This window comes from Acomys minous (assembly GCF_964271855.1).
Source record: "Acomys minous genome assembly, chromosome: 1".
NCBI lineage: Eukaryota > Metazoa > Chordata > Mammalia > Rodentia > Muridae > Acomys > Acomys minous.
Genome location: NC_140483.1, coordinates 165,179,678 through 165,197,716, shown reverse-complemented (window position 1 = coordinate 165,197,716; position 18,039 = coordinate 165,179,678). Strand labels below are relative to the sequence as shown.

At 36.2% G+C, this 18,039-nt stretch overlaps 1 protein-coding gene across 5 annotated transcripts in view; it reads right to left on the bottom strand.

Moving 5' to 3' along the window:
* The window catches only part of KDM4C (lysine demethylase 4C), a 157,005-nt gene that overhangs the window by 94,292 nt on the left and 44,674 nt on the right, over positions 1–18,039 (bottom strand). For all 5 annotated transcript variants that reach the window (XM_084791122.1, XM_084791125.1, XM_084791121.1 and 2 more), the window contains 2 exons: positions 12,666–12,715; positions 3,119–3,222 (listed from right to left, as the gene is read on the bottom strand). In XM_084791122.1, coding sequence (XP_084647248.1) covers positions 3,119–3,222; positions 12,666–12,715 — 154 coding nt within the window. The remainder of the gene's footprint in view (positions 1–3,118; positions 3,223–12,665; positions 12,716–18,039) is intronic.

The following is an 18,039-nucleotide window of genomic DNA, read 5'->3' as shown; positions in this document are numbered from 1 at the left end:
TACATGTTAATTCCTATCTAGAACATTTAAAAAAATCTCAAAAAAGAAAAAATTCAAGAGGACTGGAGAGATGGCTCAGCAGCAAGAACACTGCTCTTGCAGAGATCCTGAGTTCAATTCCCAGCAACCACATGGTGGCTCACAACCATCCATAATGGAATCTAATTCCCTCTTTTGGCATGCAGGTGTACCTGCAGTTAGAACATTCATACACATAAAATAAATAGGTAAATCTTAAAAAAAAAAAAAAAGCATATATCAAAGAGGTCACTGACTCTGATCAAGTTGGCTTTATCATAGAGATGCAGAGGTAAATCTACCATTAGTAAACAATCTACTACATATGTAAGACTGAACAGATAATCAGGATAATCTCATTACATCCAGAAAAAGTCTTTGGCAAAATCAATGAGCATCCTTTCATGATAAAAGTCTTAGAGAGTGAAGGAATACAGAGGCTTATCTCAAGATAATTAAGGCAATATACAGCAAGCCCACAGACATCTTGTTAAATGGAAAAAAGACACCTTACTTCTACTAAAATCAGAAGTGAGACAAGGATAGCCATTCTGTCTACTCTTTAACGTTGGGCTTGCCATCTTCACTAGAGCACTACGATAAGATAAAGGGAACAGAAGTAAGAAAGGGAGATACAAAAGAATCCGTATTTGAACATAATATAGTCCTCTACATAAAAACCCTGAAGAACACCAGAAAACTGCAGCTGCAGCTAATAAATATGCTCAGGGGGAAAAAAATCACAAACAAAAATCAGTAGGCTTTCTATATAGCAATAACAAAAATACAGGAGAAAAAATCAGAGAAACAACCCAATCTATAAATATCTAAAAAGAATAAAATGAATTTTAAAAGTCATTACATGAATAGAGCTAAGGAACTGAAAAAGTAGAATGAAATATTTTTGGTGGTGGTGGTGGGAGAGTTTTTTCCCCTTCCCCCAAACAGGGTTTAACTATGTAGTCTTGCCTGTCCTAGACTCACTCTGTACACCAAGCTGGCCTTGAACCCACAGCTGCCTGCCTGAACCTGCCTTTTGGAGTGCTGAGATTAAAGGCATGCACCACCACACCAGTTGTACAATAAATTCTTTAAAGAAGAAATTGAAGAAAATAACAAGAGGAATGAAAAGATCTCTCATGTTCATGAATTGGTAAGATTAAGGGTTATTCTGTAAAAAGCAACCTTCAGACTGAATGCAATCCCCATCATTTCAATACAATTCTTCACAGAAATTGAAGAATCTCAAAATTCATATGGAAACATGAAAGACCTAGGACAGTCAAAACAACATTGAACAATAAAAACACTGCCAGAAGTAACACTATACTATACTGTACTATACTATACTATACTATAGAGCTAAGGTGATAAAATCAGTATTGCAATAACATAAAAAGAAACCTATTGATTAATGGAATAAAATTGAAAGACCAGATGAGCCCATGCTCCTACAGCCACCTAACTTTTGACAAAATCAAAAGCACATTAGAGAAAAGACAGCATCTTCAGCAGACAGTACCAATCAAACTGTATGGCTACATGCTGAAGAGTGAAATCACATATTAATTTTTACCCTACACATAAGACTTGATATCATGATCTAATAGGAAATACATTTCAATTTATAAGCATAGGAAAGAGTTTTCTGAACAAGACCTAGTAGCACAGGCATTCATATCAACTATAAAAAATGATAAATGAGATAAAAAAAAAACCAACAACAACAAAAAATCTAAACTAAACTAAAAAGCTTTTATAAAGCAAAGGACACCATCATTCATGTAATCAGTCTATAGATTAGGGGGAGGGGGACCTTTACCAATGATATATCTAAAAGAAACATAGTAGAAAAAAATTAAGAACTGGCACATGAACTAAGCAAAGAGTTCTCAAAAGAAAAAATACAAATGGCTGAGATGTATTTTATTCAGTAAATGTCCAACATTCTTACACATTAAAAAAAGGAATCTAAAACTACTCATCTTACTTCAGACAAATGACAACAAGTGTTGGCATGATATGAAGAAAGGGGAATCCTTATGTTCTGGTAGAAGTATAAACAGGTAGAAGCAACTATGGAAATCAGTATGGAGGTAACTCAGAAAGTTAGAAATAGGTATACCATATTACCCAGTTCCAGCATTTCTGGTATATTCTCCATGCGGTCTATATCTTATTATAGAGCTATTGGCTCCTGTGATTTTGATTACTGCATTGTTCAAGCTTTACTCGGAGAAGCTTCATTTCGCAGTGGATGGTGACCTACAACTAGCCAGTGTGCAGAGACTGAAGTGCTAAGCACTAGACAGAGTGTTTACATCATAACTCTCCCTGCAAGGCGTGAAAACCATCATGACGAGAGGACAGAAAGGTAAGAGTAGGAGAAAAACATATCTGCCAGATAGGACTGCACCATTTCACACATGAACTCTGAGCAGCTGTAATTGGATATACAAAAACTGTACAAGACCAAGAAAGCCACAATCTTAGTATCAATGGAGAAAGATATCATGAAGGTCCAAATTAGCTGAGGAGCTATTACCAACTGATGTCTGCTGGGGAACAGGCAGGGTGTTTTGTCTTTGTTTTTTTCAGAATGTAGCCCCTGAGAAGCTATCCATCCTGCACATGGCTCTACACTCATGCAAATATAGGTATCATTATATATTGTGTGTTTAAAAAAAGAAAAGGAAGGAAGGAAGGACAAAAGGAAGGAAGACAGGAAAGGAAAGAGAGAGAGAAAGAAAGAAAGAAAGAAAGTGCATTAAGTTGGGAGGAAAAAGTGATGACGGGGTAGTGAAAGATGTGGATGGGAGAGAATAGTGGATTTTATCAAAGCACATTCTGTTGACATATAATATACTCTAACAAAGAATCAAATATATATAAACCCTAGTAAATACATTTTAAAAGAAAATATTTAATGAGGATTTAAATGAATTATTGATGTTATAGAACATGAGCTTAAATTTCTCTTCATCTATCATAAAAGTGCTACTTAATAATCCAAGACACATTATTACAATGTAAATTCTTCTTAAATATAAATCCCACAAAATATAAAAATCTACATGTAAAAAACAAATAGAAACCAAACCTTGTCAAAAGGAATGCCATATTTCTTCAGAACTGAGGGAGAAATCAGTGTCATCTTGTGGCGGAGAAATGCATCACAGCCTTGGGAACTACTGGGGAAAAAACCTAAAGATCAACAATAAATACGGTGTGAATTAAGAACGTTACATATAACTTTTAAAATATACTTGAGTTCTAATTTTTTCCCAAATTAAAAGGTGATAGATATATGTCTGTGTTAATCTTTTTAAAAATATTTACCAAGAATTACATTTTAATTATCTCACAAATTATATTTATAAATACAAAAATTCACTAAATTTTAAGAAAGAATTTCAGTTCAACATGTATAAAATGCAGTTTCCTAATATGTAGTAAAGACACTTACTGTTCAAGCAGAAACAGTAAGAATACATTTACTAGACAAGTCCCTTAATGGAGACTCAGAAAACTAAACATTCCGAAGATACAAAAGCCTGACACACAGAATGCACTGAACAGTCTCATCTTCCTTTGTTTCCTTCCAGTCAACTTTATACTAACCACTACTAACATACAACATCCTATAATAACTATGTTTGACCACAATTAATGTATTTCAGTTGCAGGTAGAACTTTAATATTTCTAACATGAAGAAATTATGTATCTCTTAAATGTCAGATTTCTCCTTCTGAGCATGGTATAAGTGTTTTAAAATGTCATCCTACATCATCTAAACATTCATAATTACTGTATGTCAATTAGAAATAATAATTTAGAGGAAGAAGAGAGTTAAACTTCTAAGAGAACTTGCTGCTACTTGCAAACGACCGAGCTTTGGCTCTGAGCACCCACACGGTGACTCACAACCACCTCTAACTCTAGTTCCAAAGGCTCGGATGCCATCTTCTGACCTCCACAGCAACAGGAAAACACAGAGGACACATACATACTTAAATGCAAGCAAACATTCATACATATAAATAAAATAAACCTAATTTATTAAAAATCCCTTCTGCACTGAGCGTGGTGGCATAGCCCTTTAATCCCAGCACTTGGGAGGCAGAGGCAGGCAGATCTCTGTGAGTTCAAAGCCAGCCTGGTCTACAAAGCGAGTCCAGGACAGCCAAGGATACACAGAGAAACCCTGTCCCAAAAAAACAAAACAAAACAAAAACAAAAACAAATCCCCTTTTTAAAAATTTTTATTTATTTATTATGTATACAGTGTTCTGCCTACATGTATGCTTGCAGACCAGAAGAGGGCATTAAGTCATATTATAGATGGTTGTGAGCCACTATGTGACTGCTGGGAATTGAACTCAGGACCTCTGGAAGAGCAGACAGTGCTCTTAACCTCTGAGCCATCTCTCCGGTCCCAAGAGTCCCTTCTGAGTCAACATATACAAAAATGCCTGGAAACTTGCCTTACTAGGCTATGTGAGAAACAAATTTGGGGAGGTTTTACAAGGCAGCTAAACATTCAAGAAATCTTTTATTCAACAGTATATTTAAACATTCATTCAGCAGTATAGCATGCTTTAGTTCACAGCTGGTTTTCTCCATCACTGCCTTCAATCTAGCTGAGGCATGTTCTATTTAGTTTGGTGATACAGGGGAGAGGAAAATGAAAATCAGCATGTTTGCTGTTTTGTTCAGCCCTTCCTCCTTCAATGGATGAGTAATCTCACCAGAGCACAGAAAACAAGTCACATGAAGGAAAAAGACAATGAGAAGATAGAGGAGAATGAAAGAGAACAAATCCAGAGGAAACAAGAAGACATCAGGAATGAGGCACATACACAGAGGAAGGAAGCAAAGGTACCCTGTGACCATGTACCTAAAATGAAGGAAGACTTGCCAGAACATCACTTGTCTAGCTAATCCTGTGGCTCTACACACAAACCCAGAGTATGCTACTTTGATGAAAAATCCATTAGTATTCATTCAATTAATTGCAACAAAAATCTTATGTTTTAATTTTGTGTTAGACTGCATTCCATTGTCCTCAGCCACATAAGTCCTGTAGGCAACAAGGTAGACATAAGCGATTAATCCTGAGCCATGTTAACCCTGTAAAATCATTTCATAGATGAGGATGAAAGTTAGGGAGTAAATAGCCAGCATACAGATGAAGAAATTTAAAGAACAACTTGGTAGGGGGAAAAACAAAGACAGTTGGGAGCTAGACACTTGGCTCAGCAGTTAAAAGCATACACTGTTCATTCAGAAGACCCAAGAGTCCAGTTCTTAGCACCATGCCAGGAAGCCCACAATCACCTGTAACTCTGGCTCCAGAGAATCTGATAGCCTCTTCTGTTTCCAGGAGCACTTTCACTGACTTGAAAATACCCACACACAAACAGACATACATACATACACATTATTTTTTAAAAATAAATCTTTTTTTTTTTTCTTAAGTACATTCTGGTTAGTCACCTGCATCTGTTTAAAATTAGAAAAGGAAAAAGGGAGAAAGGGCAGGAGGAAGGGATAGAATTCACAAAATCAAATCTCTATGGAGACATGGAGTATGGAAGGAAATGCTACCATTCTCTACAAAACCAACACAAATAAACACATAATGTTGCCCTAGATGGTCATTTTCACAGCAGCCTAAATAGGATTAATAATCATAAAATGTAAACACTAAACAAAACTTTAGTGACTAGGGAGAAAATGCTGTACCAGTATTAAGTCTGTACAGTAAGATGACTTATGTCTTACCTAGAGATAGAGTACACCCAATTCTGGCTGGTGTCCAAGTTTAAAACCCATGCAAAGATTTTAATAATAAAATTCAAATAGCTCTATCAAGCTTTTCAAATCTGTAACTTTGTGCAGTACTATATGAATTAAATTTTAAATTAAAATCACTAAAGAATGAAGAATCTATTAATTTGCTTCTGTAGTGGATTTGTAATCAGGACATGAACAATGGGGAAGAAGAAGGAGGGAGAAGAGGGAGGGGGAGGAGGGAGGAGGAAGAAGAGGAGGAAAAAGAGGAAGAGGAGAAGAAAGAAAGAAGGAAGGAGAGGGGAGGAGGAGAAGAAAGAATGAAGAACAGAAGGAAAGAGGAAAAGAAGAGGAAGAAGATGATGACAACAACCACCGGTCACCAAATGGAGATAAATCAAAACCGTCAAAACTTCTGGATCTGCAGATAAGTTCTTAACTATGTCTTTCTGAGTCCATTTTAAACTTTTTACTTTCCTTATATACATGACAGTATTCATTTATAAGAGATGTTCCCTGAAAGCTCCCTTAATTTAATGTTATGACAGGACCATTCTCTGACACTTATTTATCGGATCAAACATTAATTGTTTCATACTCCCAATAAATAAGGTCAGTAGTAATGTTGCAATCCTGCAGCCACAGAACATGTCACATATTCTGAGGGCACCAACAAATACCTCACAGGTAGAAAGCATGCACATCTTACTACAACCTTGGCTTTTGTGGGGTTACATCACTTGGGTATTTTCATTTAGAAACTAACACATATAAAACCTGAATTAGTGAGAAGAATGACAAAATTCCCATTTGGTACAGATGTGAAGAAAAAGTAAGTACTTAAGAGGCAGCCTACTTGAAGCGAAAACTCTCATACAAACTTTTTATAAATAACAGTAAACATCCTTATATCAGCACTGAAAAATATTTGATTGCTTGAGACAAGACAACTTTCCTTGTCTCTACTCTTAAAAAACTCATATATGAGTGGTGGGCATTAAGTAATTGACACTTGCTACCACATTAATTCCAATTCCAGGAGCTCTGACTCCTTTTTCTAGCATCCGCAGATACCAGGCACACATAAAATATACATAAATAAATCTAAAAAAAAATTTTCCAGGGTTTCTCTGTGTAGCAGCACTAGATGTCCTGAACTTTCTTTGTAGACCAGGCTGTCCTTGAACTCACAGAATCTGACTGTCTCTGCCTCCCCAATTATTAGGATTACAGGAGTGCACCATCATGCCCAGCTACGTTTTCATTGCTGTTTTTCGAGACAGAAAGGGAACACAGAGTTCAGCCTTGCAAGCACAAGTTCTAATTACAACAGTCTTGTATCTTTGATTAGTCATATAATCCAAGTGTTTCAGCTTTCCAATCTGTGTATCAAAATGCTATTATTACTTTCTTTACTTGTACAGTTTACTTGGTCTGCACTTTAGAGACAAGATCCTGCTCTGCTGCCTGGTGGACTTGAACTTGTGATCTTCTTACCCCAGTCACCAGGGTAGTTGGAATTGCAAACATGTCCCATGATAGACAGCCTCCCCACTAAATTACAAGAATACACTAACAGAAATCATAAAAAGCTAAGCTTTATCAAAAAGCAGAAAATACAAAGCCCAGTACCAAATCTGCTATATTTTCTCTTGAGCTGTTGTTCATAAGAGGTCCCAGCCACACAAAGCAATGCTATTGGCATTGCTCTTGGTTGACCACAAGAAAGACCTCATTGCTAAAGAAACTACACAAATCTGTCACAGGAACTGAGAAATCAAGGTGGTACTTATTTGGACGCTTCATCAGTATTAGCTAGCGTTTATATTTTGGTATGGAAAGGTACTACGCAGACTACTATAAGAGAAAAGTCATCAAAAGTCTTACACAACTTAGGATCATGCAAGCTAAAATAACAACTGGTATGGAGAGAAATGTTAATGACACAATGTTATGAAGTAAAGAGCAACCATATGTGATAAGAAAGTTGGATATTAGAGGCTCAAACTTCTCTGGGTTTCCTCAAACAAACCACTGCTGAGAGAGGAGCACAAAACAGGTCACAGTGACCGACATTCAGCAAGGATGATGTTTCTCCTGAGGAAGTGCCTTGCTTTTTATCTCCAGAAAAGAGTGTTTTCTATAACTGATAAGTTTTTCTGTTGGCCTGAGACAGGATCTCATGCAGCCCAGGCCTGAAACTCACTGTATAGGGAAGGATGGCCTTTCCTCCTTTTTTATCTGTCTTCCCAGTGTGTTTATAGGCATGCACTAACATGCGAGGTTTATCAATTCTCAAGAGAATGGACTCAGGCAAGCTCTCTACCAACTGCACGGTATATCTAGCCCCAAGGATTCTTTTTCAGTATCAAACTGGTTAGCAGAAACTTGCACCTAATTTTCAAATTGTATGGGTCATCCTCACATAGACTTTTCTGCATCTCTGAGGCTACGTAGTTAGAAAAATTTTCTTTGTCAGAAGAGCCCTGACACATGATATGCACATACAACCAGAATTCTTCAAGCAATAGAAAGAACCACACAGGTACAAAGATAATCAGATGATTTTTCTGGCTTAAGCGCTATGCTAATTCTATGCTCAGAATCACAGAAATTTTCATTTCCTTCAATAACTGATCCCTAGCAACTGATAATATCTACATTCTTTCTTCCTAGAATTACTGGGAGCATACATGAATATTAAAACCAAAACAAATACTATTAGCCTTTAAGCTCACACAATAAGGAGGCCAAAGACAGCAGGAATTTCTGGCTTTGAAGCCAGCCTGATCTATGTAATGGGGCCCAGTATCCAAACGAAAAAGTGGGGAGGTCCCCAAGCTACTTATTAGATGCAAATAAACTCAAGCTAATAGATCACTAACTGCCTCCATGCAAAGGCATGAAGGGAGGTTTATTACTAGACATTTTTGGTTGGTTGGTTGGTTGGTTGGTTGGTTGGTTGGTTGGCTTTTCCATACAGGCTTTCTCTGTGTAGCCTTAGCTGTCTGGGACTCACTCTGTAGACCAACAAGGCTTCAAACTCACATTAATCCACTTGCTTCTGCCTCCGAGTGCTGGGATTAAGCGTGCACCACCACACCTGGTGTGGACTTTTTTTTTTTTAGGCTTACTTTATTGTATGAACATTTTGTCAGCTGTGTATATGTACACCATGTGAATACCCAGTGAGCCAGAAAGTCAGAAGATGATATCAGATTTCTTGGAATGGAGATAGATATGATTGTGAGCCACAATGGTGGTTCTAAAACTCAGGTCCTCTATAAGTGCAGCCAAGTGGTCTTAATCACTAAGCTATCTCTGGAACACAGACATCTTTATTTCATATATATATATATTTACAGAAACCTTTAAGATTGACTATTTATAATTAGGGCTATTTTATTTACTACCTAAGTCAGACTTTTTCTTTTTTGGTTGTTTGTTTTGTTTTGTTTTTTGAGACAGGGTTTCTCTGTGTAGTATGATCCACCTGCCTCTGCCTTCCAAGTGCTAGGGATGAAAGTCAGACATTTAAAATGACATCAGTAAGTGAATGCTTTCAGACTATCAATAAGTGAATGCTTAAAAAATAATATCTTGAGATCATGAAAATACATCATCCTAATTCAAAGAGAAAGGTATGAACACAAGGCAATTTCAAGTCTATTCATGATAAAAATGATTTGCTGTTTGTACTACAGCTGCCCTTCTGATCTCTTGACAGTACTCATAAAACCAAGCCAAGGTTCATAAGGATGGCTTCCAAGAAAACAGCATATGTGCCAAACTGAATATGATTTCAGGAAATATAGAAGATTCTACCCAAAAAACTGTCCAGCAAAAGGATGCCTACAAATCAGGGTAAGACTCAACTCCCTGAAGTCGATTCAATATTGATAATAGGCCTAAAGTGCACAATAGGTCTCACATATTTCTCTTACAATGTGCTTATATATTCATTTATTAGTCCTTCCTAGTATTTACTCTTCTGACTCCTCTACTGAACATTGCATTTGTAAATTTTATTTTTATTTTTTAATTGAACTTTATAACTCTATTCCCTTCTGGATTTGGAATTCAACTGTATGAAACCAAACATTGGAAAGAATGCAATGGCACATAAACACACAATTGTACATATTCACTTGAAATTTTTATTATACTCATGTCCATATAATACTTGGGAGAGTGTTGCATAAATTAGAAAGCAAGGGCTTGGGAGTAGTTGATCAAGAAAAGCATTTGTCATCTAAGTATCAAATTTAAGGTTCAGATCCACAGAACCCATATGTACCAGTCTGTAAACAGTGATCCCTGTGTAAGCTGGCTAGCTAATCTACCCATACAAGAGAAATCTGGGAAGCCAGGCGTGGTGGCGCACACCTTTAATCTCAGCACTCAGGAGGCAGAGGCAGGTGGATCGATGTGAGTTCAAGGCCAGCCTGGTGTACAAAGCGAGTCCAGGACAACCAAGGCTACACAGAGAAGTTCTGTCTTGAAAAACCAAATAAAAAGAAAAGAAAGAAAGAAAAAAGAAAAGAGAGAGAGAGAGAGAGAAATCTGGGAAGACCCTACCCTAATATATAAGATTGAAAGCAATTGAGGAAGACACTCAAAATCAACCTTTTCTTCACACACACACACAATTTTTTTACTCTTTTTTTTTTTTATTAATTTATTCTTGTTACATCTCAATGGTTATCCCATCCCTTGTATCCTCCCATTCTTCCCTCCCTCCCATTTTCTCCTTATTCCCCTCCCCTATGACTGTTCCCGAGGGGGATTACCTCCCCCTGTATATGCTCATAGGGTATCAAGTCTCTTCTTGGTAACCTGCTGTCCTTACTCTGAGTGCCACCAGGTCTCCCCCTCCAGGGGACATGGTCAAATGTGAGGCACCAGAGTACGTGAGAAAGTCATAACCCACTCTCCACTCTACTGTGGAGAATGTTCTGCCCATTGGCTAGATCTGGGTAGGGGTTTAAAGTTTACTGCCTGTATTGTCCTTGGCTGCTGCCTTAGTCTGAGCAGGACCTCTGGGCCCAAATCTGCCTACCATAATGTTCTACTTGTAGGTTTCTAGGACCTTCTGGATCCTTCTACTTTGCTATTCTCCCATGCTTCTCTCATCTAGAGTCCCAATAGAATGTCCTCCCCTCTGCCTCAGTTTCCTGGTAAGTGAAGGCTTTCGTGGGGCATGCCCCTTGGGCTAGTATGCAGATATAAGTGAGTATATACCATTTGAGTCTTTCTGCTTCTGGGTTAACTCACTCATTATGATCATTTCTAGCTCAATCCATTTATTCACAAATTAAATAATCAAACTCAGGGCTGAAATTAACAAGTTATAAACTAAGAAAACAGTCCACACACTATTTGTAAACATGAGAAAGCAACAGAAAGGCAAATTCAAATTCCTGCTTTGTTAAATACAGGCTTGATAGCATTCAGGTAAAATATTCATAGGTGCCACAGTTAATAAAGATTTCATTAGAACTAAAAAATGAATGCACTCATGCATGAAAGGTGACTGTAATGACTACGGTGTACAGACAGGATAATGGAAAACATCTCAACCTACTCGTCATTTTATGTTATCACATGTTGCTTTGATCTAGGTACTTTATAATGCTCTATCATATGTACTGCATTGTTTTATCATTATAATTATCTGGCTGATATCTGATCAATAGATACAAATTCTTCACTGTCTTACAGGACTTCTGTTTATTTGTTTCCTTTTTCAAACTAATACTGTAAACAGTTTTAGTTTCATGTCCTGGTTCATTCATCAAGTTTGTTGGCCATACTGATTTTTTTTAAAAATGGTCCTTTATCTCCCTGGGATGTTATCTATCACAGATTACATGATAAACTTCAGTGTTTGATCATAGGCCATAAAGCTGGCATTAGCTCCATTTAAAGTCCTTTGGTGAGAGGTTAACTTAAATGTTGAAATAGTTATTAAAGAAGAGAATAGCTCAGCATTTAGTTCTAATACAAAATTCACTGTCTATAAATTCAAAATATATGATAATAATCTTATAAAACTGGCTTAATCTAGTACCCTGAAGTATGCAATTATTTCAGTGTTCTTGAAAATAGTCCCTAAGTTCAAACTCACAGTTAAATTGCTATTGCTACTGTAATATAATATATTAAGAAAATGAATACTGTACTGCCAAAATTATAACACTGCTTCTTAAAAGGTAATCCTATAACTATTTCTCCTAATAGTTTCCTATAATTTGGGGAAGAGGATAAATTATAGATGCCATTAATTAATAATTTCTGTTCAAACTGTCAAGTCAATAAGATTTCTCAATGTCCATTTCACTTTGAAATGTAAGTATGTTACATAAAAGGAAAAGTTCTTTTGTCATATTAGTAAAAGGCAAACCTAACATAGCATATGCCAAGGCCTGAGCAGAAGTGCCCTGCTCATTCAAGAGTGAATCCTGGATAAAGGCAGAATACTTGCTGCCAGTTATCATTCAAATTCAACTCCAACTGCTATTACAAATAGTTCACAACCAGCTGACATCTTTGGGGGAAAGGTGGCTAATAAGATAAAGCTCAACATTATTTTTTTTAAAAAAAGGAAATTTGAGAATAGATTGAAATACCAACTGTCCACTGAAATATTAAGCAGCCAGCTAAAATCATGATGAAGACTATGTAACAGAAGAAACTTCACAAATTATTGTGGAAATAAATAATATTGTTTAATGAGGGCAACATTTAAAAGCCAACAGTTTGAAGGAGATATACATAAATAAATAGAGTAAATAAACTGATGAACCACCTCAAAACACAGGCCTATAGATAAGAAATTGAAAGCAAAATTTACCTTGAGCTAATCTTTCAAGTCGCTTTCCATGTTCCGGAGGTATAGCATACCTACAATGTTAAGAATAAATTAAAAATGTATGTTTGTAATATTTTAGCTAGTTTCTGAAGGATATTGATTCCAAATACTTTCATTTACAAAAACACTAAACTGCACTTACATGAACTGAGTAGATAACAAGAAATAGAAAGACCTGATTCCTACACAAACAAAGAAAAATTAACAACTTAAATGCCCCAGATCAACTGTAATTTGAAGGTTAGGGAACAAAGGTTCAAAACTAGTAAACCCTCATCTAAGCCTGGAGAGCCTCCACTAATCACAACATCCCTATGTGGTGTACGTATTTTTGGCATATGGGTTTTTTTTTTTTTAATTTTGGTATTAGTTCAAAGAAGAAATTGGTTGCTATCATTTTGTACATTATATTTACTGTATGTGTATATGCATGTATGCACATATGCATGTATTAGTATGTGTGTGAAGATCAAAGGGCAACTTTCAGAAGTTGGTTCTCTCCTTCTACCAAGACTGTTTCTAGGGATCAAGCTCAGCTTTACAGACAAGTAAGCACATCTACCAGTAATCATCTCCCAGATCTGGTTGTTGTCGTTTAAATGTAGTTTTTATTTATTTCATAATTATAACTTTTTAAATCCTGGTTATATTTATTCACCTTTAAGAATAGAAATATCAATCTAAAGTTCCTAGTGAACTGGTTCTTAGCCTTCCTAATGCTGCCACCCTTTAATACAGTTCCTCATTGTTGTGATGAGCCCCCTACCATTAAAAAAATATTTTTCTTTCTTTCTTTTTTTTTTTTTTTTTTTTTTTGGTTTTTCGAGACAGGGTTTCTCTGTGTAGCCTTGGCTGTCCTGGACTCGCTTTGTACACCAGGCTGGCCTTGAACTCACAGCGATCTGCCTGCCTCTGCCTCCCGAGTGCTGGGATTAAAGGCATGCGCCACCACCACCCAGCCATAAAATTATTTTCAGTGATGCTTTATGACTTTATTTTTTGCTGCTGTTATGAACTATAATATAAATAGTTTTGGAGATAGAGGTTTGCCAAAAGAGTCACAACCCACAGGTTGAGAACCACTGTCTTATGTTTTCAAATGTACAGTATCTGAAAATATTTGCTGAATTTTGAACTTAAAAATCTCATGGTATGCTTACAAAACAAAATTTTAAAGACATTTTAATGGAAAAACTTCAGATATTATCTTAGTTACTTTGTTTGTTTGTGTTTGTTTTTGTTTGGTTTGGTTTTTTGTTTTTTTTTTTCCCCTGTGACAAAACATCATGACCAAAAAGCAAGTTGGCAAGGAGGGGATTTATTCAGCCCACACTTCCACACTGCTGTTCATCACCAGGAACTCTAACAGGGTAGGAGGCAAGAGCTGATGCAGAGGCCATGGAAGCATGCTACTTACTGGCTTGCTTTCGCTGGTTTGGTCAGCCTGCTGTCTTACAGAACTCAGGACACTGGCCCAGGGATGGCACCACCCACCATGGGCTGGGCCCTCCTCCTCCACTGATCACTAATTGAAAAATGCCTTACAGCTGGATCTCATGGAGGCCTTTCCTCAACTGAGGTTTCGTCCTCCCTGATAGCTCTGGCTTGTATCAAGTTGACACACAACTTGTACAGATACTATTAACATATCTAATAGTCAGTGAATGAGTTAAACAAGCTGATATACTGATTTTATAGATGACAACTTCCTACTTACTAGCACAATATGGACAAAATACAAATTACTTTTTACTGATACAACTTTCTAAGCATACTTAACACCACATTTGGTTGTGTTTAATAGCACTTAAATTTAAAGCTTATTTGGCTTCAAAGTAACTAAAATTCCATGTAACAAAAATTCAGCCATATGTTACCCCTTAAAAATATTACTATTTAAATTTTACCAACTAAATTGGAGATAAAATTTTTAGCATAAGGAAATGAAAATAATGTTTAGAATTATTTCTTGCCAAAATTTCCTCATTGGTTTATACCAGGAATACACTCAGAGAAGAAAAAACTGTGAGTGTGGCCCATTCATAACCTCTTTATAACACACACACACACACAGTGTGTATGTTTTATCTACCCAAAATGAACTGGATGTGAAGAGATATTTGTATACCCATATTCCTTTAAACAAATGGCAAAGTTAAATTCTCTCAATTTCAATTTTAATTTTTAGTTCACAAAAAAGGCAAGTGCATCCATTTGTTGAAAAAAACCAGGAAGTGCAGGATGCTGGTAGGGCACACCTTTAATTCCAGAACTCGGGAAGCAAAGGAAGGTGGATCTCTGTGAGTCAAGGCCAGGTTGGTCTACAGAGTGAGTTACAGGACAGCCAAAGCTACAGAGAAACCATCTGGGGAAAAAAAAATGAAGTAAGAGGAGGGAGAGGAGAAGAAGAAAAAAAAGAAGAAAAGTGAAAGTTAATATTAGACTATGCTAAATCCAATCCTCAATTTACTTCTGGTATATGAATCACTCTCATTTAGATATTCTTCTGCCACACTACCTGGATGATCTACTAGTTCAAACTTCTCAATGGCTGAGTTCACTATTATGGAAAGATTATCAGTTTAATTGGGTTTGTTTGCTTTTCAAATTTAGAATAATGCCTTGATCTATTTCCAACCACTCTAAAAGACCCAATTAATATTACAATTATAAATAAATTCAAATAAAAATTCTTATGATTAATCAAAGATTGAACAGCACAATATTCTCTGATATCATTAAAGGGTAAAAAAAATCCTTCCCACCATTGCCCACAAAGAAAAAATGAAATATTTCACAAGTAAATTGATAGCAATTCTATGGTAACATTCAGCAAAGTACAAAATAAAAATGAATTCTGGAAGACATTTTCACTCTCCTGATGTAATGAGGGAGGCACAATAATTAGATATTAGAAGTACAATTTGCTTTAATGTTAGCACTAACTAGACATTACATAGCACATTTTCATTTTAATCCAGCATCATTACTAATTTTACATTTTTCTAATTTTCAAGGTCAAGAAAACAGAATCCCTTCTAAGTATGTCTTTGTGTCATTTACTAAGAAAAAAAAAAAGGAGGGGGAATTTTAGTCCTTTAAGGCTTTCTCTCCACTTACAATGATGTTAGCTGTGGTTTCTTGTATATTGCCTTTATGTTGAGAGATGTTTCCTTATCCCTATTTCACAAAGAACTTTTACCATAAGGAGATGATTTTGAAGCCTATTCTACATTTAATGAGATGACCACATGGTTTCTATCATTTAATCTATTTATCTAGTGAGCTACATTTACTAATTTACATATGTTCAACCATCCCTGCATCTCTGGAATGAAGTCAACTTTATCATGATGGATAGTATTTTTGATGTGTTCTTGAATTCAGTTTGCATGTATTTTATTGACAATTTTTGCATCAGATACTGGCCTACAACTTTATTTTATTTTTCATTGGGTCTTTGTCAAGTTTTGATAACAGAATAATAATGGCATTAGAAAGAAAATTTGAAAGTGTTCCCTTTTTTCTACTTAGCATAATTAGTTTCAGGGGTACTAGTATTCTTTAGAGGTCAGATAAAACTGGGTGCTTGCATTCATTTGGCTTTCACAATTCGGAGATTTTTTATTTTCTTTATCTACCTATTCACTTACGCTGGTTTACTGGTTCGTAACATTTTCACTACCCCATATTATAGAACATTTTTAATTTTTTTTATTTCTTTAGGTTTTATTATTTTCTTCTTCTCTCATATAATCATCCCGACCACAGCCTCCCCTCCCTCCAACTGCTCTCAGCACCTCCCCACACTTCAACCTGTCCACCAAATCCTCCATCTCCCTTCAGAAAAGAGCAGGCTTCCCAGCGATAACAACCAAACATGACATAACAAGTTACAATAAGACTAGTTCTGCTAGGTGATATTTTGTTCATATGTATATATATCCCCTATAAATCAAGCCAAAGACTTATAGTCAATTTTTAATAGTTTACCCTAATACAGTGTTCTGAGGATCTCCGAGTTCAAGGACAACCTGATACCGATCAGGTTTCAAGTAGAGAAAAAATTAGATCCAGGTGTGGTTCACTCTTTAATCTCAGCATTTGGAAGGCACATGTCTTTGATCCCAATACTTGGGAGACAGAGATAGGCACATAGTATTACAGTGATTTAATTTTAAGAGCTACTTGAAAAGGGCAGGATGAAATTTAAAGAGTACGTCCTTTATAATCTAAAAATAAGTATGCTTAGAGGTATTGTTTAATTTTAATTTTTCAAAAGAACCTTTTTAAAACTTCAATGGAGAGGTAATGTCTTTTCTACTGCCGAAAAACAGTTTGCCCTAAAAAAGATATAACCCACCAAATAAAGACATATTCCACTCCCTCCCCCAACTCCACCCTCCGAGTTAGGGTTGGGGCAGGGTTTTGTTTTTTATATTTCCAAAAAAATAAAAGCATCTGTCTAATTAAGGAATCCAGAGACCACTGGGCAAATGAAGTATTTGAAGAAAAAGCATGATTACCAAGAGAAAATATGACAAGAAAAAGAGTAAATTGACCAAGTGGTATTGTCCACCTCCATCTTGTCACTTCTGCCTTCTACAAACATAAGTGGCAAATGGTCTTTCTGACGTCCCAACTCAATTATAAAATAAAGCTGGCTTTGGGGTTGGAGTGTGGCTCTCTCCTTCTCTAAACCCATGTGTGCTTGTTAAAGGGAAATCCAAAACCTCTGTCTCATATTGCAAGAGCCACCTGGTGTGGGACAGAGGAAAACAAAAAATAAGGGATTATTCTATTGCCACTGATCCAATGTTTTTGTTTTCATTTTACTTTCAAATTTTTAAGGTATATTATCTCAAAATATGTAAGACTATTATTATGTATATATAAACCTTCTGTTGTGATACTAATACTTGTACAGAGTACTAATTAATTTTAGAAAAAGCTTCATCTAGCTTCCTATGTGTGTTTCCAGCCTTGAGTCTAAAGCAAGTAACTAGAAACAGTTTGTGTGCCTTGGATGTACTTAATAGATTATAATTATCAATCCTTTCTGAGATCTGCTGAATATGGCATTTGAAATGTTTACATTTTCTACAACTCCTAACAGTAACCTTTTAGGTTTCTCATAAGATGACAGAGCCCCCAATGATGAATAAACCTGGGTTGTGTAACAACACCCACTGGAAAAAAATGCTCCATGTTTCTTCTGCTGCCTGGTTCTGCACAAACAGTGGACACCCTTGAATTGGCTGCTATGTTCTGTGCAGTCAGGATTGCCACTAGGCTGACAAACATCATCCATAGATCAGCTTCGAACTACAGACATTCAAATTGCTGAGTTCATATG